Genomic DNA, 26,936 nt, shown 5'->3' with positions numbered 1-26,936 from the left:
AAAGTCTGTTTAAGTGGGCTTGGCAAAGTGTATGTTTAAATGGGCTTGGAAAAGAGTACAACCCATTTAAGCCCTCCATTGTAGTCCAGGAGAATATTCCCAACTTTCAGGAGTTGGTATCTATGCTAATCATAGAAGAAAAGTCTTTAGGTGAGGACTCTTCTTCACAAAGCAAGAACACATCAGAACAGGCCTTCTACTCCAATTCAGGTAGAGGCAAAGGTAGAGGTCGTGGTTGAGCCAAGGTGGTGGCTGACAAGGAAATCAGAATTCTGGACAACAGTCCAATGATTCATAACAGCAATCATTGATAGGTGGAAGAGGCCAGTTTAGAGGCAGGGAAGCCAAAGAGGTTGAGGTGGTTGGCAAACAAATCAGAATGCAAATAGCATAGAGTGCTATTATTATGGCAAACCAGGGCTCAGTGCATGGCCATTAGATGTCATACATTCAAATGCATGGGGACTGACCAAGACTACAACAATTGGAAGTTGCAGGTACTATGTTACATTCATTCATGAAGACCACACTAGAAAAGTGTGGGTTTACTTTATGAGGAAGAAAAGTGAGATGTTTGCTCACTTTCAGAGATTTAAAGCCTTGGTCGAGAAAGAAAAAGGCATGCAAATAAAATGCCTCAGATCATATGGTGGGAGCCTAAATATTTCTCCAATGAGTTCAGTGATTTCTTGAGGAAGCAGGGAATCATCAAGAGATAGTTTACATGCAGGTACACTTCACAACAGAATGTGTTACACAGAAAGAAAAAGCAGGCACATAAATGGCACGTGCCTTGATGGGTAAAAAGAATATGCCACATTATTTTTGGGCAGAAGCAGTAGTAGCAACTGCTGCTCTATACATTATGAACAGGACACCCACTGCAGCTGTTCATAGTATGATGCTTGAACAGAAGTTTACAGACTTAAGATCGGATGTGTCTCACTTGAAAGTGTTCGAGTGTAATGCATATATGCATGTTCCTGATAAAGTAAGAACAAAGTTGGATCCAAAGGTAGAGAAATGCATCTTTATTGGTTATGCTATGGAGCAGAAAGGTTATAGATGTTATAACCCTACGACTTGTGAGATGCGAGTAAGTAGAGATGATGTTTTTAATGAGATGAGTAGCTAGTATGCACCAGTCAAGAAAATAGAAGATGCAGATGTAAGAAGTGTTGATGCTACACCACATGTAGAGATGTAAGAAGTGTTGATGCTACACCACATGTAGAGCAGCAATCACAGGTGCTCAACTGACCTAGAGAGTCCTCTAGAAGTGGATCCAATGTCAGCCCATGGTCAGTAGCCCATGGTCAGGCATGTTGAGGACAGACGTAGGTACACATGTATCACACAAAGGGGAGGAAAAGGTAAATCAACCCTTTGTGCATGATCTGTCAGCAGGTCACTCATATGTGGATGGTGACTCATATGTGGATGGTGACTCTAGCAGCTCTGAGCAGAGCCTTGATGAGGAGCTTGTCATTCCATTTGTAGTTACTCTTGGTGTAAGGAGAACGAGGGATGTTTTAAGGACACCTGGCAGTGATCCAAGTGTACGCAAGTCTACGAGGGCTAGGTACCCTGTTGATAGGTTGAGATATGATGGATATACAGCCCATCATTATGCTTTCATGGTTAAAGCAATACAGGAATTGGATCCCACTTATTTTGAGCAGGCACTTGGAAATAAGAAATGGGAAGATGCCATGAATGAGGAGATGGAAGCATTGGACATAAATGCAACATGGGAGTTAGTGCCTTTGCCTAAGGAAAAGAAGGCAATTGAATGTAAGTGGGTGTATAAAGTCAAGCATAACGCTGATGGTTCAGTGGAGTAGGTATAAGGCAAGATTGGTGGCCAAAGGCTATGTGCAGACTTATGGCATTGACTATGAAGAGACATTTAGCCCGGTTGCAAGAATGACACTCGTGAGAGCTGTCATTGCTATGGCTGCAACAAAGGATCAGTTTTTACATCAGATGGATGCAAATAATGCCTTCTTGCATGGTGATTTGCAAGAAGAAGTTTACATGATGTAACCACCAAATTATGAGTGATGCACACCCAGATTTTGAGTGCACGTTATGCAAAGCCTTGTATAGCTTAAAGCAGGCACCCAAAGCATGGTCAAACAAGATCGGGGAGTATCTTGTTACCATTAGATTTTAGATATCCAATGCAAATTTTTTACTTTATGTGAAAAAGACAGATAGAGGGATCATGCTATTAGTCATCTATGTGGATGACTTGATTATCATTTGTGATAGTGATGTTGACATACATGATGTCATAGGAGGCTTTTGAAGCAAAAGTTTGAGATGAAGGATTTGGATGAGATGCGGTATTTCTTGGGCATAGAGGTGGTGAGATCACCTCATGACATTTTGTTATTGGCAAAGGCAATATGTCTTGGACATATTGTCGAAGTATGGTATAACAGGCTGTAAGCCTATTTCAGTGCCATTGGAGCAGAACACAAAGCTTTCCGCAAATACAGGTGAGCTTTTGAAGGACCCCACTACATACACACGCATAGTGGGTAGCTTAATCTACATAACCATTACTAGGCCAGACTTGAGTTATATTGTTGGACTTGTACGTCAGTTTATGCAGGCCCCTAGGAAGCCACACTTGGATGCGGCTAGATGGATTCTTAGGTACATAAAGTCCACAATTGATTATGGACTTTTCTATGAGGCTTGTATAGAGATATAGCTACATGGGTACACAAATGCTGATTGGGTTGGTAGTGTTACGGACAGGAGATCTACCAGTGGTTTTATGTTCTCATTACGAGTACTGTTGTGAGTTTGAGTAGTAAGAAGCAGCCAACAGTTGCCTTGTCGAGTACAGAGGCAGAGTACAAGGGTGTTGCCTATGCAGCTTGTGAGGTAGATTGGTTTCAAAATCTACTTTGGTGATATGAGTGAGCCCATGGATAGAGCAGTTGTCATTTATTATGACAACATGAGTAGCATACAGTTGGCTAGTAACCTAGTATACTATGCTAGAACGAAGCATATTGAGGTGCACTATTACTTTGTGAGGGAGAAGGTTCTAGCAAGTGATTTGGATCTCATATATGTCAACACGGAGCATCAGGTGGCTGGCATCTTCACGAAGGCATTGGGCACTGAGAAGCTCCACAGGTTTAGGAGCTTACTTGGAGTGCAATGTGTGGAGTTGAGCTTGAGGGGGAGTGTTGAGATATCAAGCTCAACTAGTGCTAGTGGACATTGATGACCCATCTGGGTGATAGCTTCCGCACTTATGTCACTGGCATGGTTGGTGATATTATGGTCGGTGGATGATAGGCTGTGTGACACCCACTTTAGAGTACTAGAGTTATGGCATAGTTATAGCTCCAGCTCATATAGTTGGGTTCACACTATAGACCAACCGTTTTGTATGTTGTTGTAGGAGAGTATTTTCCCTTTATGTATGTACTCTTATCTTTTAGTTATACGGATGTAGAGAAGAGAAGAAGTAGAAGAAAATTCAACCATCCTTCTCTCTCTTGTGTCTTGCACTCTCTTGTGTGCGTGTGTTTGCTTGCAAAAAGAAACTCAAGCTCTCTGTCTCTCCCCCACATTCTCTTTACATCATTGGGCTTTAAACTGCCAGACTGTTTGCTCCCCTGGTTGTTCCCAACACCACCCCCACTTGCCTTCTTTCTGGCTTCATCTTTAGCCTGTCTCATACTCATTTTTCCCTTTACTATTTTCTAGCCTCCCTCTCTAGCAGAGTCCCCAATGTTCTCTTCAATATTTTTACCCTTATACTCTAACCCTTTACCCCTACCACCTTCCTTTTTCCCACTTTTTATCTCTCCCCCTTGTTTATCCTTGCTTTCAACCTCTACTCTCACCAAATTCCCTTTGACATAGTTCCTAGCAATATGCCCGAACCCACCGCATTTGAAGCATGCACCGGGGAAAGGTCCAAATTTCAACATCAACTCCATCTTGCCTAAGTCACCTAAGTCCACCTCTATAGATTTAGGAATTTCTACAGCTCTATTCCAAGCAATACACACACTATTATCTTGTCGGTTGCCCGCTTCTTCCTTAGGTAAGTATAGCAGCGGGCCAATCGCGCAAGCAATCTCCCTCAAAGCAGGACGAAGCCAAGGGGTAGCCCGACAACTTCCACCCACACAGGGCAAGACTTAGACAAACTTCTATTAACATCAAAGAAAAGGAATAACATGCATCAACCTGTGGTCCATGAAAAAGGGGGGCTCTGGCAAACAGTTCTGGAATGGCTTGCGCTTTAGTAAACAAGATGTTAAAGAAGCCTTTCCCTAAATAAAAAAACCTATGACACTACCATGAAAAACGTCATCCTGCAGTCATCTTGCTACATTAGCTTTAGATGGGATCCTACTTGAGCAAAACACAACACACTGCACAAAGGAAAAAAAACAATCTGGCTCCTCACCAGCTCAGGGGACACTTGCAAATATACCTTCTCTCCTTTAGTTAGGGGCTTCTGAGCATGCGTAATAAGCCTCTCGGCTAGCCTCTCAAGCAAGGACTTCTTCCGGTCCCTTCCCTAATCGTCTATCATCCGCGACGACCTCTTCATCTCATCAGACCCTTCATTCCCCCAATCCCCCCAACCACTAGCTTCTTCCTCTGGGCGATGCTCCTAGAGGCAATCCATGCATGTAGCCCGTCACCCTTCACTAGGTATAGGGCATGCACAAACATGTGTGAAAGCGCCCCCCCACCATAGTAGCAACAAAATGGGAACGGGAACGGAACGAAAGCACCACTAGGAACGGGAAAAAGGGGGAACGGGAACGACCTAGATAATTCCTAGAAATGCCAATAAATCTTAACATACAATGCTCATTTATATAAAAAAATCAGAGACACACTAAAGTCTAGTGCACCACAATTTGCATGGCTAGATACTAACATTGAACCGATCTCACAAGTCAAAATAAATTAGCCCACATCATACATGACATAAGTGACAAAAAGCACAAAATGTGGCCCACAGCCTAGATAAAAGAAACAATCCAAGTCCAAAGTCCAAGCCTCAAGGTGACATGCAAATAGTAAGGAGATATCATGCATGGCTACTGCCAGTGATGCCATCAAGAAGAATATCATCTATGTCATCCAAGAAAGCCATATCATCAAGACCAACATCTGCAGCATCCAAATCTTCAATCCCATCCTGACCAGGATCTGCAAGTCCATGTGTCTCCTCATCATCTGAGGACTCCTCATCAAGCAATATAAACTTCTCTGGTTTGGGAGAAGCCATATCACCAAGCAAGCGCAAATTAGGACTTACAAAAATCAAGTCATTGACTTGTTTTGTCCCAAATTTGTTCCTCTTCTTGGATGCAACATGGCCGAACACACTCCATAGTTGCTCAATCGGAGAGGAGCTTGCACCTTGAGACAAGATCCTTACTACCAATGATTGAAGCTGTGGTGTACGAGCCCCATAATCCTCCCACCATAAAGCAGCCCCTATCTTAAACCTCTCTCTGTGTGCATCAGCCGATCCAAACCTTCCCAACTTGCTGCGATAAAATCCAAGTTGGTCTTTCACCAACCTTCGTTTATCTGCATCACGAACTTGCCTAGAAAGCACTATCTCCCAACCATCCATCACCTCATCATCGGCCTCTTGTCCACATCCTTGGAACTCGGGATCCAAGATATACGCAACAGCATGCATAGGAGAATGATAACCATTCCATCGTGCTTCACATAATTCTTGAACTTCTGCATATTTCTCATCAGACAAGCCCATTTCCCCTATTTTCTCGATCATTCGGTTAGCCCCCTCATAAACCTTGCCAATGCATGGGTCCCGCCCATCTGCAATCCGCATCAAGCGCATGATTAGCTTCATCATAGCATTGATAGTGTTGACTTCATCCCAAAATGTATAGTCTTGTGTATGGTTCTTGCAACCTCTATGCCGGCTCTTGACCGAGAAAGAGCTCATCCCATCCACTCATTGCATACAACCAACTGCTTCAAAGGCAAGTGCACTTTGGATAACCTCTTCATCATGAGAAAGTTATAACCAAAGCATGTCTCTGAGTACTTCAAGAGATCCTTTTTGGGCGATCTCTTGCGGAATTCATTCAAAATAAACTGATGATTTTGAATGAAGCTTATTATCTCCTTGCCTTTTTGAATGTGTGGATCAACCCATGGCAAGCTGCCAACATCCTTCAATAAGTTGCTCAAACAATGAGCAAAGCATGGACTAAATGTGATATGCGGATACCTGTCTTCAAGCTGAAGACGAGTTGCTCTATTTGTTGCCTCACCATCAGAAGCTAAGAACTGAATAACATTCTCAAGTCCAACTTTCTCAATACCTTCGACCCACTCTTCCACAAGCTGATCTGCAGCTTTTCCAGTCCCAGAAGCATCATGTGAGGAAATGAATTGCATTCTTCCTCGAGAATAAGCAACCATGCCATGAATGGACCTTTTTCGAGTGTCACTCCAGCCATCTGCAATAAGTGACACACCATTCTTTGCCCAACTTTCATGCACAGACTCTAAAGCACATTCAATTGCAGCTTTCTCCTTTTGCAACAAGGTGGTGCGTAGTGTCTCATACGAAGGAGGCTTGTATGTTGGGCCATACCATGCAATCTCCTGGACCATTTCAATGAAATATGGAGACCTGGCAACATTGAATGCTACATGATCATGATAAAAACAACAGCTGCATCTACCCTCTCTTTCTTGCGGGGATCCCAAGCTGCTCCTCCCAAGGTTTGCTGCTTGCCAGAGCTTGCACCCATAGACTGCAAATCTTGGGAAAATACAAAGCTCCCAAGTCCTCCATACTGTTGTCCATCTCCCAAGTGTACATCTTCCAAGAGGGTAGATGCAACAGCTGCATCTACCCTCTCTTTCTTGCGAGGATCCCAAGCTACTCCCAAGGTTTGCTGCTTGCCGGAGCTTGCACCCATAGACTGCGAATCTTGGGAAAATACAAAGCTCCCAAGTCCTCCATATTGTTGTCCATCTCCCAAGTGTACATCTTTCCCATGTCTTACTGAAGTAAGATGCATCAATTGCCGGTTTCTTTCGTGCACATGCTTTCTCCTCTTCACTTGGGTACTTTGCCAAAAGCTCTCTATGCATTTCAGGTGTTGTCCCTGGGCATTTGTTCACTTGTGCTTTTTCATTGTTTACATGGCATAGATGTGCTCTCACACGGTTTGCTCCTCCTGACTTCTCTTTGTTACATTGCTTGCATTTCCATCGTGTTGCACCTCCCTTAGATGAATACCTTTCTAGCCTTTCAACCTCATCCCACCAAGTAGCATTCGAAGAGTAAGCCATGATTTCTGTAAATTCGAGCAAAAAGTTGAGTAGACTTTCAAAGTTAACCATTACAAAGAAATGAGTCCTTTTTCTGTCTATTGTTTAATGGGGAGAGACTGTGCAGTCTAGATTGTGACATAGGTAATTTTTAAAACACCAAAAGTTCAAACAAAGAAAGAGAGAGAGAAGAAAGAGAAAAGCTTGCTGCCTTGCCTTGTAAAGATGTAAACTATTGAACTTGCGTCTTGATCACTCTGTTGCATAGGGCGGCAGGTTGCACTGTTGCTGCTTGCAGGCTGGTACCAGGCACAGTGTTGAGAACTTGAGTGTACTACTGTTGTGGACTTGTAGACTGTAGTAGAATGTAGTGTACACTATACACGGCAAGGGCTGGGGGCCTGGAGGCTGGGCGACTCAGGACTGGTTGGCAGCTGGTGCAGGCTGTTGCTGCTTGCAGACTGGTACCAGGCACAATGTTGAGAACTTGAGTGTACTACTGTTGTGGACTTGTAGACTGTAGTAGAATGTAGTGTACACTATACACGGCAAGGGCTAGGGGCCTGGAGGCTGGGGCGACTCAGGGACAGTATGGGCAGGCAGGCAAGGCCATCAGTACAGGGCCATGGCCCACAGGTGACGGGCAGGTTGCAGGTGACGGGCGTCGAGCAGGTCGATGAACTTTCAAAAAGTGACAGGCAAAATGCGACAACAGTACGGGCGTCGGGCTTCTATTTAAAAAAAAAATCCACGTCATCGTTCCCACGTGGGGGAACGGCAGCCCAACGTTCCATCTCGCGTTCCACCGGCATTCCCTGGTCGTTCCCTGGCGTTCCACGGACGTTCCACCACCTCGTCGTTTTTGACCCCCATTTCCATCGTTCCCTTCATGCTGGCCATGGGGGAACGCGTTCCACCGTTTCCCATGGAGGGAAACGGGGCTCCCTTGCTACTATGCCCCCCACTTCCCGAAGATCGCTGCCACCTAGTACAAGAGTTAATAGCCACTTTTACCTACTCGATCTCTCCTCTCTCACTCTTGGGAAATTCCGAGGTATTTCTCTCATCATTTTCTCTTTCTAGCCATGTTGAAGTTGTACAAGGTTTTTTTAGGCGTGCATGGGCAATCGTGTGCTAGAGGAAAAAGAATGTGCCTAGGACTGGCGAGTACCCTATAGAAAGGCCTGAAGCGGCAGTCGGCAAGAGACAAGCCAGCCAGTCTGCAGGCACCAAAAGGCAGCAGCCAAGCTTAACTTAAAGCAGGATGCAGCCAGCAGCAGGCAACGTGCACAAGAAACCAGGGGCAATAGGCTGTGCGTAGAGGAAAACAGCAGCACCGCAGGGGGAGAAACCAGGAAAAAGCATGAAAAAAAACCAGGCTACATTGACGCGGCGAAGCTGGAGCTCTCCCCCCTGCGCACCTAACATCCCCCTGCCCTCCTGCTTTGTTCGAACCCCCCCCGCCCCTTCACGTTCTCTTGCCTGCTCTTGCTGCCGCCCACCTGCTGCCCTTCCGCCTACAGCCTTCGCCCCTGGCCTCCCTTCCCCTCGGGGGTTTATTATCCGCGTGGCAAGTTCCCGCCTCTTCTAATCTTGAAGCCCTAGGAGGACTCCATGGCAGTCATCCTAGACCGAGGCTGTCGTCCCTTGCCTCCCTTTTTCAGAAAGCGAACTTCCAGCTCCTTGCTTTGATAGTCATATCCTTATGTGCCTCCACCTTGGTATCTAAGATTATGGGGTAGCTGGCCAACAAGCTCATAGCTCAAGGATCTGTTACACACTAGCCTCCTCGGCATAGTACTTGCATGGCTACTACCAGGTTGAGTTTGACCCATTGATATCCTCTTCCTCCCAAGATTACCATTATATGATGTTTCTCCCAAAGCACCATCTTTCAAAGGGGCATAGCTACCATTGTTTTGCGGCGGGAAGATACCACCGGGCAGGCAAGATTATATCAATAGTGCTCAAGATAAAGCACAAATTTACGCTGGTAAGAAGTGTTCGTTGAGAAAAAATTTCGACGTACCTAAAAGAGCTAGGAGGCGTTGCAATCCCATAAGCACAAAGAATTACCCAATCAACAATGGCTGAGAGATGGGAGCCCAACCACCGGCATAGCTCAGTGCCCTGGGGTGGTGTGCGTGTTGCTACTACGTGACTTTGACATGGTATCAGAACTCGACCTATGTTGTCCTGGGGGCAGTCCTAGCCTCTATTGATTGAGGTGCTCGAATTGAAGGAGGGTGTTGGAGGTGGCAATTCTCGTAGCTACTCTCGGGTTACCGCAAGACTAGATGTGGTGGATTATCCCATATGCAAGAGCATGGGAAGTCGAAGAACCATATATAGGGTGTGGTGGCACCTTGTCATAGATATGTCCTCCGGTCAGGTTTTTGAGGGAGCAATGAGCTAGGAGATGGGAGTCCATCTCCTAATGCTAGATTAGGCCCTACTACCATGCGATTAGCATCAGGTACGTAACATGCTTCCCCACCTAAAGACATTTCAACTCTCGAAAATGAATACGGGAAAGTCTAGCTGCATCAAACAACTGTTGAGTCCAATATATGTTTGATCTTTCCACATAGTTACCTATAGAGGAACCAGCTTAATCACAAGCCAATGTTCCTGCGTGACTATTTTTGTGGAACAAAAGACAATCAAACCTAAATCCAGGTCATGAGAAATCCACTCAACCTCTCAATCTCCAACTTCTCAAAGTCACGCAGCAACAGCATGCACACCACCCTAGGGCACTGAGCAACGTCGGTGGTTCTTGAGGATTAGTAGTACATGCTATGATTACCTGGGTTAAGGGTTATAAGTGTTATCCCATGAGTTATATCTATTTATGAGTCGAATGTTATCTATAGAATGATCGAAGGCTTTGCCTCATAACATCCCCCTCTGCTAAACATGATGATGGGATTCTAGTCTGTGTTCTCCGATGATTGTCACCATCCCATTATCTATTCACGGAGTCCCAACTTGTCATCCTTCCCTTCCTGGCAACCTTTTCACTGAAAACCCAGCTCGACCTCCAAACACTCCAACTCTGATGAAGATCTATGCATATTTTCCATCCTATCCCCTTTCCATTCCTCCTTGAACACTGCCTCTGGTCTTCTTTCCCGAGTATTGAGTCTAGCACTCTCACTCCACCCCTTCGAGGATCATCATCCCCTAGAATCGTTGCCTGAAAGCCTTTCCTAGTGTGCCCCAAGTGGCATCCAACTCACAAGACTACCATTCCCTTGGGTTTTGTGGAATATCACCAACCAACCTCCTAGGAATTCTTCCATGTCTTGTGTTCCTTTCCTTCGGCCTCATACTTGTGCACTTTCTTTTACCTTGGGCAAGCACACCTTCATCTGGGACTGAATCAGTATTTAGCCTTGCTAAGTCTGATGCTTTGATACCAATGTCACATTTGAAAGCTCTGGGAGTTCTCTTTCAACCCTAAACACCATCTTGGAACAACCTAATGCAAAACACATACAAAGGATAGAGAAGAGAGAGAGAGATAGCTTAGTATTCATCAGTATATTCATATGGTACAAAACTCTACGCATGCAGGTAATATACATCAAGATTGTCCATGGAAGAATGGTCCTCGACATTCTTGTAAGCACAATGTGTTTGATGGCCCTAGGGTCGTTTTTCCATCCATGGTGTGCTTTAGAATCGGCAATCTCTACACATGCATGTAAAATACATCAAGATTGTCCATGGAAGAATGGCCCTAGGGCCATTCTTGTAATCACAATGTGTTTGAAAGAATGGTTGTATGGCCATTCTACCATCCATGGTGTGCTTTAGTCTTACAACCATAGGGTGTCTTCTTGAAAAGATAGATACCCTAATCTTTGCCTAGTCTATGACCTAGCTCTTGGCTGGGACTAAATGAATCATAACGATGAGCAGTAATTCCTTTTATAGGATTTGGAATAAACAAGTGGACTAGCCGACTACTGGTCGGCCAGGTCCTGGATAAATCCCATCTTCATTGCTGCAACCGACAAGTGTTTTCCTCCTTCCAACGTTGGCCAACAACCTCTAGAAGTCCTTCCCTGCGTACTCAAGCAGCACATGCTCCAAAATCAAGTTCTTATCTATGTCTTTATCTTGTTGCCTCTTCAAGATTGGCCTTGGGATTAATTAGCCAGTACATGACAATGAGTTATATCTATTTATGAGTCAACTGTTATTTATAGGTTGATTAAAGGCTATATAAGTGGGTTGAGCCTATTATGTGGACCACCATATCGTTCTGCATTCAATTAGTGTGTTCGGATGGTTGGACGCATGTGCCTAGGCTTGGGTTTTTAAGTGTTATCCCATAAGTTATATCTATTTATGAGTCAAATGTTATTTATAGGCTTATCGAAGGCTGGTTGGGCCTATTATGTGGATTACCATATTATTTTGCATTTAATCAATGTGTTTGGATGTTGGAAGGCATGTGCCTATGCCACGGAAGTCTTGGCCCAAGGGCTTGAGGGTGGTCTATGGATTTAGACCCACTACTGTCGACTGTCCAATGAGCTAGCTTGCACCCCTTCTATTCGTTACTAATCTTGTTCCTTGTGTTTATGGAGATTTTGGGGGGATTTTACACCTCCTTTTGATATTGCCATGAATGCCATGTCGTGGGATTTGCAACATAAACAAGATCAAAAGGGCTAGTACGAGAGATGCAAGCGCCACTTCTTAAAACAGTTTGCAGATGACACCACCCTCAATTTGGGGCAAGAAATTTTGGAAAAAACGGTGACACAAATGATTTCGGACCTGCGGGCCATTCATAATAGAAAAGAGGGCACAAATGATTTCGGACCTGCGGGCCATTCATAATAGAAAAGAGGAATGGGCGGATTGCTACTGGTTATGCTGCACTGTTAAACAAACAAATCACTGAGATCAATGTTGTGGCTGGTGTAGTGTGCGCGGTTGTGTGGTATGAGGTCACATGGGCTTCCCATCGCCTAGCGAAATGCTTCAGAGTCAGTCAGAAGATCCCCCAAAAGTAATTATAACCTTTAAATGGGCTATTAATCCACTCCTGCCTAGAAGGGTCTGCCCCACCAACCCGGCCTTACATTCCAATCATCGTCTTATTGATAACCTAGGAGTTTTGCTGCCCTTGGATCTGAACAATCAAATAGGATTTGAGCCTTGACAACTCAATATTAAGAGCATAAGAAAGGTATAATGGTGAGACTAAACAAATCTCCAAGATGCAACCTGCACATCTTGCTCTGGAAGTACACATTAGAAGAAGCAATACCCTGACACACCATACAGCAGGTCCACTTCACTTCACTTGAAATAGCGAGCACTATTTTAAATTTGGCCATGGTAGCCCGAAGCAATGCTTATTGCCCATGTGCAGCCTGATGCTGCTGCTATTCAAAGCCCTCTCTTCAGCTAGTAGTCTGCCCAAGATGCCCAAATAGTAATGCTTCTTGTCATTTCCTCCCTCCTTTCTCAAATGTGAGATGCAGCTCAACGTTGTCTATTCCATCTAGTTTACTTTTTCCTCCGAAGATCCAACATTGAGAAAGGTATCGTTGATGTAAACACTGGTGTAGGATTTAGGATCTGGCTTTCTTGAACAAATAGATCAGCTTTAGGGTCAGCCTGCCATGCTGTAGACAAGTGTGCACAACCAAACACGATGCAGGGCAGACAATTGTGGCAATATTCACTAGAAAATTGTGTGAGAGTTTTTAGGCACAATGCTCCAACCTCAATTACAGCCTAACAATTGAAACAGGGGGCTAGTAGCAGAGACAGATACCACCTCCTAATGATAACCTTCTCATTTTTAACCTTCCTGAGATGATAGATAGGAAGCCCAAGGGAAAGTCTAAGAAGCAACACAAGAAAGAACAGGCAGTTTATTGGCAGCTCCAAAGTTCAAACTTTCTTGTGCTCTAAAACAGAAAGCTACTCACAAAAGAACGATAATATCAAGTACAATGTTACTAATAATTCAGTATCAGAAAAACACAGTTGATGGGCTCTTGAGGGTTTATCCCAATGCTGAGAGAGTACATGGACAATTGGGTGTGTCCAGGGGAGCAATTCGACAACCAGTCAAGTCGAGCATACCCCTCATATGATAGGGAAAAAGGCCTGTCAGACAAGTCTGAAAAACAGTGAATCAAAAAAGAAGGAAAATGTTAGAGCGACTGGGCAATTCGCTTGGCTATGCATCACCATCCTTGGCAGCCTCTTCAAAAGTCTCCCCCTCTACAAGCTCGGGCACGTCATCATCTTCGTCTTCAGGGGCAGCCTCCTGTCGCTGCTGGTACTCCTCCACAATCTTCCTTAGATTGGTCAGATTGTCAGGTCCTGTGTTTATCAATTTAGGGACCAGAGTTCAACAAACACATCCCAAAGGCCATTAAACTGTTTAGAGCAAAATGATCATAACTTTCTACCAGCAGCTCAGACTAGCAGGCTGTAAAATGAAAGATGGTCTTCCTGGAACCTAGTTAAAAGGACAGAAGTCTCTTTTTTTAACGGTAGTACTACTTTTCATGGAAAAAGCATACCAAGCTGATTGATTATTCCAGGGAGCAGATCTTGTAGCCCTGAGGGATCGCCCCAAAAAAGAAAAAGAAAAAAAAGAATAAGTCATCTAAAAAGAAAAGCAACAAGCATAAATGAGAACAGGTAAATCCCCATAAATTATCTTACTTTTAGTTTGAGGAGACCCACTCACAACCCACGTATTGGCAGCAATCGAAGCTTGGACTGTCCAAAAAAATAATTAATACGTAATTATCAGTTGTTCATAGATTATTAGAAAAGTTAAAAGCATCCCAACAGCAATGTTTGCTCTCTGGAAACTGTTAGAAGTCATCTCCTGTCTTTATCAGACACCAGGGCCTCTGTTGTGGGTGTGCCCGCCCTCTGTAGGTGTTTTCTCATTTTTCCTCACTCCCCGTATTTTTTCCCTATTTTTCCAGGGTGTGGGAGGCAGTATTGGACCTGTCGGCTGTACCAGATGCTGGCCGACTGGTCACTGGCAGTCCCAGATTCTCTCTGCTGCTGGCCGACTCCACACGTGTGAGGGCCGACCCTGAGAAGCTGGCTGACTGGTGATATTCATTGGTCGTGGACATTTTTGTCCTGTCGGCTGTCCCTACTACAGGCCGACTGCATATTGGGGCCATATAAAATGGCCCCATGGCTCCCCACTCATTGTATCTTGTTTTCATATTCGGGATCTTGTGTATAGAGAAGAGTTACACGCCTATCTCTCTCCTCCTCTTGTGCTGTCTATTTTCTGCACTCTACTTGCTCTTGTGGTCTCAGATTTGGTTATCGTCTCCGCTGCGTATTTTGGCATGGTATCAGAGCCCTAGGCTCTTGAAAGATCTTGGGAGTTTTCTGAGCAAGAGGGGGATTGTTGCGTTACTGATTGGTGGACTGTTAGGGACTGTTCGGGAAGAGAAGAAGCAAGAGGAAGGCGGGCTGAGTTGCTGGACAGCCACTTGCAAGTTTAAAGTTTTTTTTCCCACCCACCCACCCTTTTTCACTTACATCCCCCGCCACGTTCCCAGTGGACCGTCAGTTGGACGGGAACAATTACAACATCTGGAAGGTTATGATGGAGTCTGTGTTGGAGTCATATGACCTTGCTGATTTCATCGTTATCGGGGTTCCACGGCTGGAAGCAGAGGAAGGGGAGTTACTGTCAACAAGGAAGGACCGCGAGGCACAGGCACAGATGTGGGATCGTGTCAACGCCAGGGTCCAATCATTTATCTTCCTCAACTGTACACCGTAAGTAATCAATCACGTAAAGCATATGACGCTGGCCAGAGGCATATGGCAGCACTTGGCTTCTCCTTATAACAGGGTATGGCCCATGAAGAGGATTTCCTTGAAAGTACAGATGTGGGTTATGAACCCTGCAAAGTCGTCGACGATGCGGGAGCACATTGACAAGCTGCAGGCCCTTCAGCAGGAAATCCTCCAGGCTGGGAAGGAGATATCATCAGAAGATATGGCCATTACTTTGCTGTCCCACTTGCTTGCTCAGTATTCCGCTTTCTACTCCTCTTTGATTACTAGTGGCAGGCTCAGCACCATTACCTGGGAGGAGCTTGTGCCCATGGTCTTGGACCAGGAGGAACGATTCACAAACCCTCCTCACAGCGGAGGTTCGGAGGCCTTAACTGGCCAACGTCCGAAAGGCCGGAATAACAACAACGGCAAAGGGAAGGCTTCATCGGAGAAGTCTTCTGAGAAGAAGCGTGACACAGAACGAGAGAAACTGAAGGCCGCGAGGTCCTACAATGATTGTGGCGAGAAAGGCCACTATTGGAGGAAGTGTCCTAAGTGGACTGGGAAGAGTGCTAATTCTTCAGCCTCAGCTGCAAAGATTGCTGCATTTGTGCACTTAGAGATGATGGACTTAGATGCTTCATCGTCTTCGAGCGAGGAGGCAGTTGGCTTCACCGCAAAGGATACACGGAAATGGATTCTTGACAGTGGTGCTTCCAGGCACACGACTCCGTCCCGTGACTTCTTTTTGGATCTGAAACGGCAGTCAGGTCACATTTTCATTGGCGACAACTCCACCATTCCGATACACAGTGAGGGCCGGATGGAGATTATTCCCGACGGCAAGGGGGGCAAGCATGCCTTCCGTGTTCTTTACGTCCCTGCTCTTGGTTTTTATCTTCTGTCAATGCATGAAGTATGCAAGATTGGCTTTCAGGTGGAATTTGAGGAGCATTCAGTTGCTCTACGGGACCGTGAGACTGGCCAGGTTGTTTGGGAAGGCGGTGTGGATATCTACAAGCTCTGTGCACTCTTCTCATTGACAGGTTCTCAGGTCGAAGATCTGTGGCACTTTCGTTTTGGCCACTTAAATGTGGATGCACTGCGGCGAGCTTTCCGGGACCAGATGGTGGTTGGCTTGCCAGATGTTGGCAGCAGGCAAGGACGTTGCAGTTCTTGCATACGTGGTAAGCAGCACAGGGAATCCGTTCCGACGCAGGCTTCCAGGCGGGCTTCAAAACCATTGGAGTTGATTCACACTAACTTGTGTGGACCTCAGCAGACACCATCATTGGGAGGATCTCTCTATTTTATGCCACTTGTTGATGACTGTACCAGATTCACGTGGGTCTACTTTCTTTCACAGAAGGACCAAGCTTTTGCACGGTTCAAGGATTGGCACGTGATGGTGGAAAAAGAGTCTGGATTGCAGGCATAGTTTCCAGAAACGCCGTTTCTGGCCCACCGAAACGTGGAAACGTTTCGGAAACGTTTCCGTTTCCAGAAACGGCGTTTCCAAGGCCCTGTTTTTCCAGGGTTTAGAAACCCGCGTGCTGTTATTCGCCGCCATTCTGCACGCTTATTTCCGCCATTCTGATCTATCATTTGAGTCTTTGACATTGAACTTGAGCAAAGATGTATTTTTCAAGCTTTTGTAATGTTTTTATTAATTATATATGTATGTATTAAACCCTAAAACCGAAACTCCGTTTCCCCGTTTCTTCCCGAAGGCCGAAACTCCGAAACTCCGTTTCCCGCCGTGCTCCGCACCCCCGTTTCCGAAACTCGTGGAAACTATGATTGCAAGACTCTCAGGGCTGACAAAGGGGGTGAATTCTCCTCGAATGTTTTTCTCAGATTTTGTGCAGACCATGGCATCAAGAGGGAACTGGCCAATACAGGATCGCCTTTCAAAGAATGGAGTTGTAGAACGCAAAAACAAGACTGTGGTGGAGATGGCGAGGACCATGCTCGAGCATCGTGATCTTCCTCGTCCACTTTGGGGAGAGGTTGTGGCAACGGCTGCCCATACCCTCAACCGGTCTCCAACGACTTCAGTACCTAATATGACTCCGTTTGAGGCATACTTTGGCAGGAAACCTGATGTCTCCCATTTCCGTGTTTTTGGGAGTGATGCGTATGTACATATTCCGAAGAAGCACAGGGGGAAGCTTGACTCCAAATCTCGCAAGCTTATATTTGTGGGATATAATTCTCTTTCCAAGGGATATAGATTGTATGATCCAGAGAGGAATGAGATTGTTATCAGCCGGGATGTGGTCTTTGATGAGCATGTTCCAGTATCCACTGTCGAGGAGCCACCACTTCTTGGAGATCCAGAGGAGTCTGATGATGATTCCTAGACTATTGTTCCAGTTGATCAACCTCAGTCAGTAAAGGAGGTTGAGCCTGCAGCTGGAGTAGAGCCCCCGCAACGACAGGAGGCTCCACGATCTGTTCGAGTACCCAAGTGGTTGATTGACACCCTTCGGGAGTCAGGTGTCACGGAGCTACCCTCCGAGTGGACCACGGAGGACGGCCCTCGAAGATCGCACAGAGTCCGCGACAAAAGCAATACAGCGGAGCTTCTTCAGGTAAACTATGCTACATGGTTACGATTATCATCCTTTATGTGGATGATCTCATTCTCACCGGCGGTCATGTGGAGCACATTGGCGTGACGAAGGCTGCCTTGTTAAAGGAGTTTGAGATGACCGACCTAGGCTTACTCCACTTCTCTTTGGGATTGGAGATCCGGCAGACCCAGAGGGGGTTTTTTGTCTCTCAGCAGCGGTATGTTCACGAGTTGCTTGAGGCCTTTGGGATGGAGAACTGCAAGCCTATTACTTCGCCACCGATGGACCCAAATACAAAGTTAACTGTTAATGATCCTTGTAAGCCAGTTGATGCCTCGCAGTATCGGAAGTTGGTTGGTTCATTGATCTGGTTGCTGAACATCAGATTGGACTTGAGCTTCTCGGTGGGGCTGTTGAGCTCTTTTATGCATACGCCATTGAAGTCTCATTGGGACACAGGATTGCAGATCTTGCGGTATCTCGGAGTAAGAAGAATCTAGGACTCTTTTACACAGGAGGAGATGGAGTCCGACTCCAGGGTTGGAGTGACTCAGATTGGGGAGGAGATCCAGACACGAGGAGATCTACTTCAGGTTACAGTTTTACCCTCGGCTCAAGAGCAGTTTCTTGGAGCAGTAAGAGGCAGCCAACTATTGCCCTATCTTCGACAGAGGCAGAGTACCAGGCTGCTTGTGGTGCTACTTGCGAGGTTGTGTGGCTGCGGAGGCTGCTAGGCGAGATTGGGTTTCCATAGAAGGAGCCCGTAGTCATCCAGTGTGATAACCAGAGTTGTATAGCTATTGCTCAGAACCTGGTCTTCCATGCCCGGACCAAGCACATAGAGATATAGTATCACTTTGTACGTGAGAAGATCTTGGCTCGTGACATCTTGCTACTTTATTGTTTGACGGAGGACAATGCAGCGGACCTCTTCACGAAGTTTCTACCTCAGGCTACGCTCAGGCGGCACTCCAACTCCCTAGGGCTGATTTCACAGCCAGGAGCTGAGAGGGGGTGTTAGAAGTCATCTCCTGTCTTTATCAGACACCAGGGCCTCTGTTGTGGGTGTGCCCGCCCTCTCTAGGTGTTTTCTCATTTTTTCCTCACTCCCCGTATTTTTCCCCCATTTTTTCCTATTTTTCCAATTTTTCCAGGATGTGGGAGGCAGTATTGGACCTGTCGGCTGTACCAGATGCTGGCCAACAGGTCACTGGCAGTCCCAGATTCTCTTTGTTGCTGGCCGACTCCACACATGTGAGGGCCGACCCTGAGAAGCTGGCCAACAGGTGATATTCATTGGTCGTGGACATTTTTGTCCTGTCGGCTGTCCCTACTGCAGGCCGACTGCATATATGGGGCCATATACAATGGCCCCATGGCTCCCCACTCATTGTATCTTGTTTTCATATTCGGGATCTTGTGTATAGAGAAGAGTTACACGCCTATCTCTCTCCTTCTCTTGTGCTGTCTATTTTCTGCACTCTACTTGCTCTTGTGGTCTCAGATTTGGTTATCATCTCCGCTGCGTATTTTGACAGAAACTCCAACAAATCATGTTTAAGAAAATCGTTCTTAAGTAAAAAATGCAATGCATAAATCAAACAATATCCCATGAGAGGGCCTTATACAAGGCTACTAAACACTAGTTGACCATGTGCAACTGCATACCCTTGGGGTTTACAAAATGAATGACAGTATCATCTTTGAAGATATTGACTTCCTCGATCCCGGGAATTGTGTTGACACCCAGTCTCTTGAGCGTGCTCTGCAATCTCTTATCGTCTGTTGTGGCTGTTTTGTGCACTGCCTTCTTCTTCCTAAAGTTACACAAGTAAGATTGAGGACCCAAATATCAAAGCAATCTTCGAAGTAAAGAGACAATATAAAAGTCTCTTGTTCAAATAAGCTTGCTACCTTACAAGGGACCAACAGAAGCCTTAAAAGAAAGACAAACCATGTTGCATCCATAAGCCTACTAGTCTACATCAAAAACCAATGAATGTGAGTTGGGTGTTACCGATAATCAAAAACCAATGAATGTGAGTTGGGTGTAACGGATAATCGTCCAGAACCATGTTGCATCTATAAGCCTACTAGTCTACATCAAAAACCATGTACAGTGTGGATTATTGAGAATGGGAGTGGATATCAGCAGATAATCCTCTCACCAGTATACCTTTCTTGAATGCCAGGAGATTTCAGATTCGGACCAGATGGTGGAGACCTTCAAAAAAGCCCGATTGGAAAAACTTCCACGTGGCATGGTATATGCAGAAGGGTTTCTAGAGGAGATTATGAAATTCCTCACAAAATAGAAAGGTTTTGCTTCTCTTTTAAATTTCTATTCATTAAGGAATAGCAGTCAACTAGTGGACACTGGTCTTCCGAGCAAGCCCCTAATACCCATGCTGTTCTCATGCTCTGGAGTCCCTTCAGCATTCTTTATGGAGCTACAGACAGGCCAGGATTATTTGGGCTGCCACTTCTATTTTGCTTGGTATATTCCATCCACTGGTTATATCACTTGGGGATCTGTTGCATGGCTAACTCAGTAAGGACTGCAGGTTTTCTATGACAGCTCTGATTCTTCTCTAGCTCTCAGGATTCATGGTCATTCTATTGAGTTTAGCAATACCTCCGACCCTTCCTTGCATCTGGATTGCTATTGTGCATACACTCATGGCCATTTGGTCGAGGATATATGGGTCATCCAGATCTGCCATCGGCAAGAAGAGTTTCCTTGCTTCCTCTGTGAATGCAAAAAATGTTCACTTCAGAGTCTTCCTCTGGTTTATCTTGGAGTTTCCAGCCATCTATGTGGTTTATTCATGCTATGCATGTTGTATTGACTCCTTGAGCCTTGGCTCTTGTACTGTTTCTATCATACTTATTTCATATTATTTTTAAAAATGAGGTCAAGGATGCACCTCCTCACAGTGCCTTTCCCGCCTGTTCGCACAGCACTCGCCATCTTCATCAATTTCTCCCTGTTCATCTATAGTTCACAATTGGCACATATTAAGTATCTCAAGAAACGCATCAAATGATAGGTAAAAAGCAAGTAAAGAAAGTCATATTAAACGTCTTCAAAAAACCCAATGGGTCTGTGAGACCAAAAGTGGTACAAGAGTTCCATGTGGAACCGCCAAGCCATGGAAAAAATTCATAGGGGTTTACGAAATCTAAAAGTAACTCTTCAAAAAAGTTAAGCATACAAAAAATTTGTCATCCACATGGTTCAACTACCATTCACTTCTATTCAAACAAAAAAATTGAGAATTTAAAAATAAATTAACAGAAATACATTTACATGAGAGGAACTTGAAAGTGGGTTATTTAGAAAAATGAAAGCAGGTTAAGTTTTTTTTCCAAAAGATACCTTTAATTAATCCAGGCATACGTTAATATATCATAATTTGTAAGCTACTGGCAAAACAGATTAAACCCATTCTACCATCCTGAGAGAGGCATGGCAGCAAAGGCATCCAGCTTTGAAAATACTGTTCAGACTTCAAAATAAGTGGGGTTGTTAGGTGGGCTGTGAACTAGCTAATGGGATCCAATTGGGCAAAAAGCTGGACAGATCGAGGATTGGGTGGCCAAGGGGAAACGCAGAAAATTTACATCAAATTTTGAAACGCACGCGCAAAGGAAATTAGACCCCCCCCCCCCCCCCCCCCCCCCCAAAAAAAAAAAAGGGAACGGACCTTGGCACCCAAGCAGGTGTCTCGCGCACGATGCGTTTGCAGCAGAAGATCTCACATTACCATCTCCAGCAAGACGATTCCACTCTAGGATGAACGCATCCTCCACCACTGGATTCTGGCCGTCCGATCTCGCTTGCCCCTTGCCAATCCCTTGTGTCGTTTTTAATTTAACAAATTGATTTCAAGCTTTGTAGAATGCAAGGCCTACAATCAGTTTTATATATAAAAAAAATCAATTAATTAATGAGAGGAAGAGGGAGACTATTAAATTTAATTGGTTCCACTTAGGTTAGCTTTAGAAATGGACATGGAAAGGGTTATGGAAAAGATAATTTAAACTACGTTATAACCTTGGCTCGCCAAGAAACTACCTTTCTCTCTCGCATGTAGGTCAGCGTCTTTCTCCAACACTAGTATTGAGCATATATGAGGTGTTTTTGGAAATTTGATAAAATGAATTTCCTTTAAAATACAAGAAAAATATTTGGGTGTATATAATATAAGTTAATAGATAAGTACTAAAACCACAATTCGATGCGGGTGGAGAGTTGGCACATTTCTCTACAAAAATTATAAGAGCCAAGGAATGTGCCCTTCCTTGGAAGAATATATGATTATCGAAACATAAATTTGATTAAGCATTTTGGTATAAGGATATGAAATCTGTTTTTAAAACTTTGATTTGAGCACTTTAGTACAAAGCATATAAGGCATGTTTTTTGAACTTTGATATGATTTTAGAAATAGAAATTTGATTCTCACTAAAGGCCAATGCTATGGAGACCTGTATTGCGAGTAGCATCGTCATTGACATGCCTTTATTAACTTCGAGAGATACGACCCTTTAATGAGGCCAAAAGTAGCCCATGTCTTCAACAAAGTAGGGTCGAGCAACACCAACCTTGCCTTGAGTAGCATCTAATGTTTCAATAAAAAAGGCCATAAATACCATCTTGCACAAACCTACACATAAAGATCATTGAAGCATTACTAACAACCTTACCGCCTAATCATAGCTAAGCTTAGACCTGTAGCCTAAGGCTAGCCTCCCACACCACCAAAGCCCCAAATGTCAAGCTAGAGATAGCATCCACACACCCATGCAGCACCAAGTGATAGTACTAGGAGGAAGGTAGTCAATCACCCTCTCCACTCTATGTTGTGAAGGAACTTGATTGTTAAAACAACAAATCAAGTTGATCGCAATAATAAACCCAGTTGGCCCTTCCAATCTTCCAGCTACGGGAGTTCATAGGAAACTGTCTGCTCATCTTTACAGATGATACTCATATTTCTGCTACTGCTCACATGATGCATCACTTATGGCCAAGAATACTAGGCCTAGGGCTAGACTAGCATTGAAAAGGGAGGAAAGATGGCTATGAATTGACAAGAGCTTTTGGTTTCAATACTAGTTAGGCTGATTCTCAAGTTTGGTTATGGAAAATCAGATAAGATGAGCATAGTGGATTTTGATGAGGACATCGTACACCTTAACTTTATCCATCACCTAATTGACTTTTTTTTCCAATATAGGCTCTACATTTAAGCTTCAAGAGAATGATTTTGTCTCCCTTCATTTCATAGGCTTTGCTTATGGCACAAAGCTGTGGAGGGTTTTAGAGGGCATGGCTACTTTTATGCTACGAACTAGTTCTCCGCTTTGACATACTATATATCATTGAAGGGGGTTGTTCTCCCCTTAACATTCTTGTTCTCTAAAAAAATAAGTGAAAACATCCCAATGAACCATTGTGAACTCAATGCCGACTAGCAGAATCATGATGTTAGTGTTCAAGGATGATGCCCCAGCTCAGTCCACACAACCTGGTTGACTAAGGGTGGAGATACTGAGTTGCACCCTCATTTATCTCAACTCAAGTCTCTAGTGATGACTAAAGAAGTGTCAACACCTCCTTATGCCTTCTCCCAAAAAGAAAAGGTATTGAAGCATGTTAATTGTGTGCTTTCGATATGTGAGAGAGAAGAAAGTGTTGTGAGTTCGATTGGGTCCTTGGTAGATTGGCAGCTACTACTGCTGATAGGGTTGTTGACTTGGTCTTTTACATAATCAGATTCTACTGCCTGTGGGAAATATGGAATTCTAAAAACAATATAATTTTTCAGAGAGCCTAGCCTTAGGGGGTAGATGTGCTTGAATTGATGTATAAATGTGTACATATGTGCTGGTTAATATATTATGTTAATAAATTGAATGATGATGCTATGGTACAGTTATTTCATGCTCTTCAAGTTGGGATTAGATGATCTACTCTACAGTTTAGGAGACTCTTGTATATTCTAGGCCACCCTAATAGTCATCATGCAATAGGGATACTCAAGTTTTGAGGTGAAAGCAAAGTAGCCTAAGTTTAGACTAAAAACAAGGAGGTGGTACTTGAAAGAGAAGCAGCCAATCTATACTTTTGTGGCATTCATTGAGAACCCTCTAGGAACTAGGCTAGTGATGAAAATCTGGACAAGAGGGGACATCTTCCCTAAGGGCTGCACTTCTGAGCCCATGATTGTTGCTTGTATGCAACTGGGGTATCACATCTCATGGGGGGGGGGGGCAGTCTGCCTTTGTGGAGGATGAAAGGTGGGACTTGATATGCAAATTACTCAACAGTGAAATGGATGGCTTCTGAACTTTGGCTTCAAAGACTTTACTTGATGTAATAAAGAGAAGGGATCTGTTAGTAGGAGAAAATGACTTTTTGTAAAGGGCAACTTTTGTTAATATTAATATATATAACTATTGTTTCTTTAAAAAAATCCTATTAAAAATAGATAAGGACTCAAGGGGGTAGAGGAAGCATCTTATCTTACATGATTGCATCAAGGATGAGAGGCCAAGAAGTGGGCCAAAATGTGTTATACATGCAAAAAGTTGTTACACTAGAAATAGCATGCAAAAAGTTGTTATACATGCAAAAAGTTGTTACACTAGAAATAGCATACCCCATATTTTTATCTTGAAAAAATAGCAGCGTATTTAATTAGCTCAAATAAACTTCTTAAAATTCAAAGGCACATGGCACAATCATAGCCCTTCGAGATTGGTTTTTTTTTCTAGCAAGGTGGGTGGTATGTTACAGTAAGGTTAAACATTGTGTGGTGTGGTCGTGCGAGTACACATGATTGTGGCCATGGTGTCGATGTGATCCTTGGTGCGTGATGGGTCCAAGAAGCATGTCACAAAATAGATAAGGACTCAAGGTGGAAAAGGAAGCGTCTTATCTTACATGATTACACATCAAGGGTGACAGGCCAAGAAGCGAGCCAAAATGTGCTATACTTGTGGAAAGGTGTTGCACTAGAAATAGCATACCCCATATTTTTATCTTGAAAAAAGCAGCAACATATTTTATTAGCTAAACTAAATTTCTTAAAATTCAAATGCACATGGCACAATCACAGCCCTTTGACAATGATTTTTTTGCTTCTATGTTGCATGCATAATGACTCTTTAAAAAGTAATCCAAAATTTTTGTATGTTACTTTTTCGGTTCATGAAGAATACTCATTAATACATAATGCATTCTCTCCTTTACACAAGTCATCACCATGCTTAATTTGATCTTACTTGAAGGTAATCTTTTTGCCAACAATTATGTTTTCCAAATTTTCCAACATAAGAAACATTCTTATGGAGAGTCACGTTGGCAAAAAGGCCTAGTTATTCCACAAAGGCAAAAATAGCTCACATAACCTTTCAAGTGGGCACTACTATTCTTTAATATAAACTAATAAAGATAAGCATGCATGCAAGTCCTTTATGTAAAGAGTCTAGCACCATTAAGAAAGTCAATATTAGGCTAGACTCTATATACACTTGGATGCAAGAAAGTTAACATTAGGCCAAACTCTATATACACTTGAATGTAAGAAAGTTGTTGGAAATAGGGTTTTAGGAATGCGTGCACGCGCGCACACACACAGTGGAGAATCTCAAGGGAGCACACAATGAGATGATAGATAGATAGCTAATGAATGTGTGCTATACAAAGATGCTAAGTATACCCCAAGGTGGGTGTATACTAGCATAGGGGAAAAAACCTCCTAAAGAGGGAAAAAGTGCCCCAACTGGTCCTAATGTACTCACACACATCACTACCAAATATGGCTACAAATCCCCCCTATGAGTGATGATGTGAATAAGGGGTGTGCTAGAACTAAAAGTACAGAGATGTGCTAGGCTCTTTGGACTATGAGAGGGAGCCTAGACTAATCCCCAAAGGGAAGTAAGTTCAAAGCTTTGCAAAAAGCTTCAAAATTCTCTTGTGAGAGAGCCTTCATGAATAAATGTGCCATGTTGTCTTGTGTTGGCACATAAGCTAAGCTGATTTCCCCTGTGGAGCATCTCTCCATGACATAATGATAATTCACCTTAATGTTCTTTGTGCAAGCATGAAAAATTGGATTCCTCGCAAACTGCAATAGCACTATGATTGTTAATAAAGATGGTAGTTGCTAAGGACTCGCAAAATAAGGCATCTGAGCTAAACACACTCTATTGTAGCTGTAAACGCTGCCCTGTACTCAACTTCACAGCTAGAAGTGGCCATAGTGCGTTGCTTCTTGTTGAGCCATGATATACATGAATCACCAAAGTGAAAGCAAAAACTCCTCGCTCGTGAACACTCATGTGTCGTAACGTAGTTGCGATTTACCCCCCCTTGGGATAAAACAACCCAAAGTGCTTAGGTAACGGAACACCTATTTAACAGACTGCCAATGCTTTGCCTAGGCTATGTATAAATTTACTCAATACTGAGACTCCATACTAAGTGTCAAGCTTGGTGTTACATAAGAAGATAAGGCATCCAATAGCTTCTTGGTACATGCCAGCATCAAAAGGGTCACCTACATCTTCAAGAGACTAAGTCATAAACCAGGTTCCATAGGTGTAGCAATAGGTTTGCAGTCTCCAAGATTGAACCTCTTCAACAATGCCTCTATGTATTGTGTCTACAACATAAGAAGGCCATCATTATACTATCAAAACTCAATGCCCAAATAATGGTGCAACATAGTATTTCCACAATAAAGGAAAATGCTTGTTGATCTGCTCACACAAGAGGATTGTGGAGAGGCCATCTTGGATAGTGCAAGGTAGGCCAGTGTTCTTCAAAAATCTTGAGAATTTTTGGTGTATCCACCCTTAGTTCAATAAGCAAAACACTTTGATATTAGAAGATAGAGGCTTACAAGGTGTGTCACAATGAGGTGGGAACCTGGGTAGTACTCTCACAGATGTACCATCAAACTCCCAAGGAAAGAGAATGCTTCTTGAAGGATGACTTATAGACTTGGCTATTTTTATGGCTACAAAGTGACAATCGTCAAGAGTATATTGAAACATATACCTTTGAAGCAAGAGAAGACAAATTCTCAAATGTTGTGATGAACAACCTACATGAACAATCTGTAAGGGAAGAAGAGGATAAGAGGAAACAAGAGAATTGGAGGAGACAAATGGAGGCAGATGCTCAGGCAGAGAGGATGACTTAGGAAGAAAGGGAAA

The 26,936-nt window shown here is 43.9% G+C and overlaps 2 protein-coding genes across 2 annotated transcripts; both read right to left on the bottom strand.

Annotated features, from left to right (window-relative positions):
- Positions 1-5,976: 5,976 nt before the first annotated feature.
- On the bottom strand, positions 5,977-6,657 carry LOC147641855 (uncharacterized). The gene has a single exon (XM_086782473.1). It carries the CDS (start codon positions 6,655-6,657, stop codon positions 5,977-5,979), a length of 681 nt encoding a protein of 226 aa, XP_086638599.1.
- A 6,552-nt stretch (positions 6,658-13,209) lies between these two features.
- Positions 13,210-21,549, bottom strand: LOC147641854 (nascent polypeptide-associated complex subunit beta-like). Its single transcript, XM_086800339.1, has 6 exons — positions 21,410-21,549; positions 20,630-20,697; positions 19,371-19,519; positions 14,032-14,088; positions 13,887-13,925; positions 13,210-13,683 (listed from the first exon to the last, which is right to left on the bottom strand). The coding sequence occupies exons 2-6, from the start codon at positions 20,695-20,697 to the stop codon at positions 13,538-13,540; spliced, it is 459 nt and encodes a 152-aa protein (XP_086656465.1). The 5' UTR covers positions 21,410-21,549; the 3' UTR covers positions 13,210-13,537.
- Positions 21,550-26,936: the final 5,387 nt, after the last annotated feature.

The sequence above is a fragment of the Cibotium barometz genome, chromosome 1 (genome assembly GCF_041138505.1).
Source record: "Cibotium barometz isolate CiBa-2024 chromosome 1, ASM4113850v1, whole genome shotgun sequence".
NCBI classification, from domain to species: Eukaryota; Viridiplantae; Streptophyta; class Polypodiopsida; order Cyatheales; family Cibotiaceae; genus Cibotium; species Cibotium barometz.
Note: the sequence above shows the minus strand (reverse complement) of the source record. Positions and strands in the feature narration are given on the sequence as shown.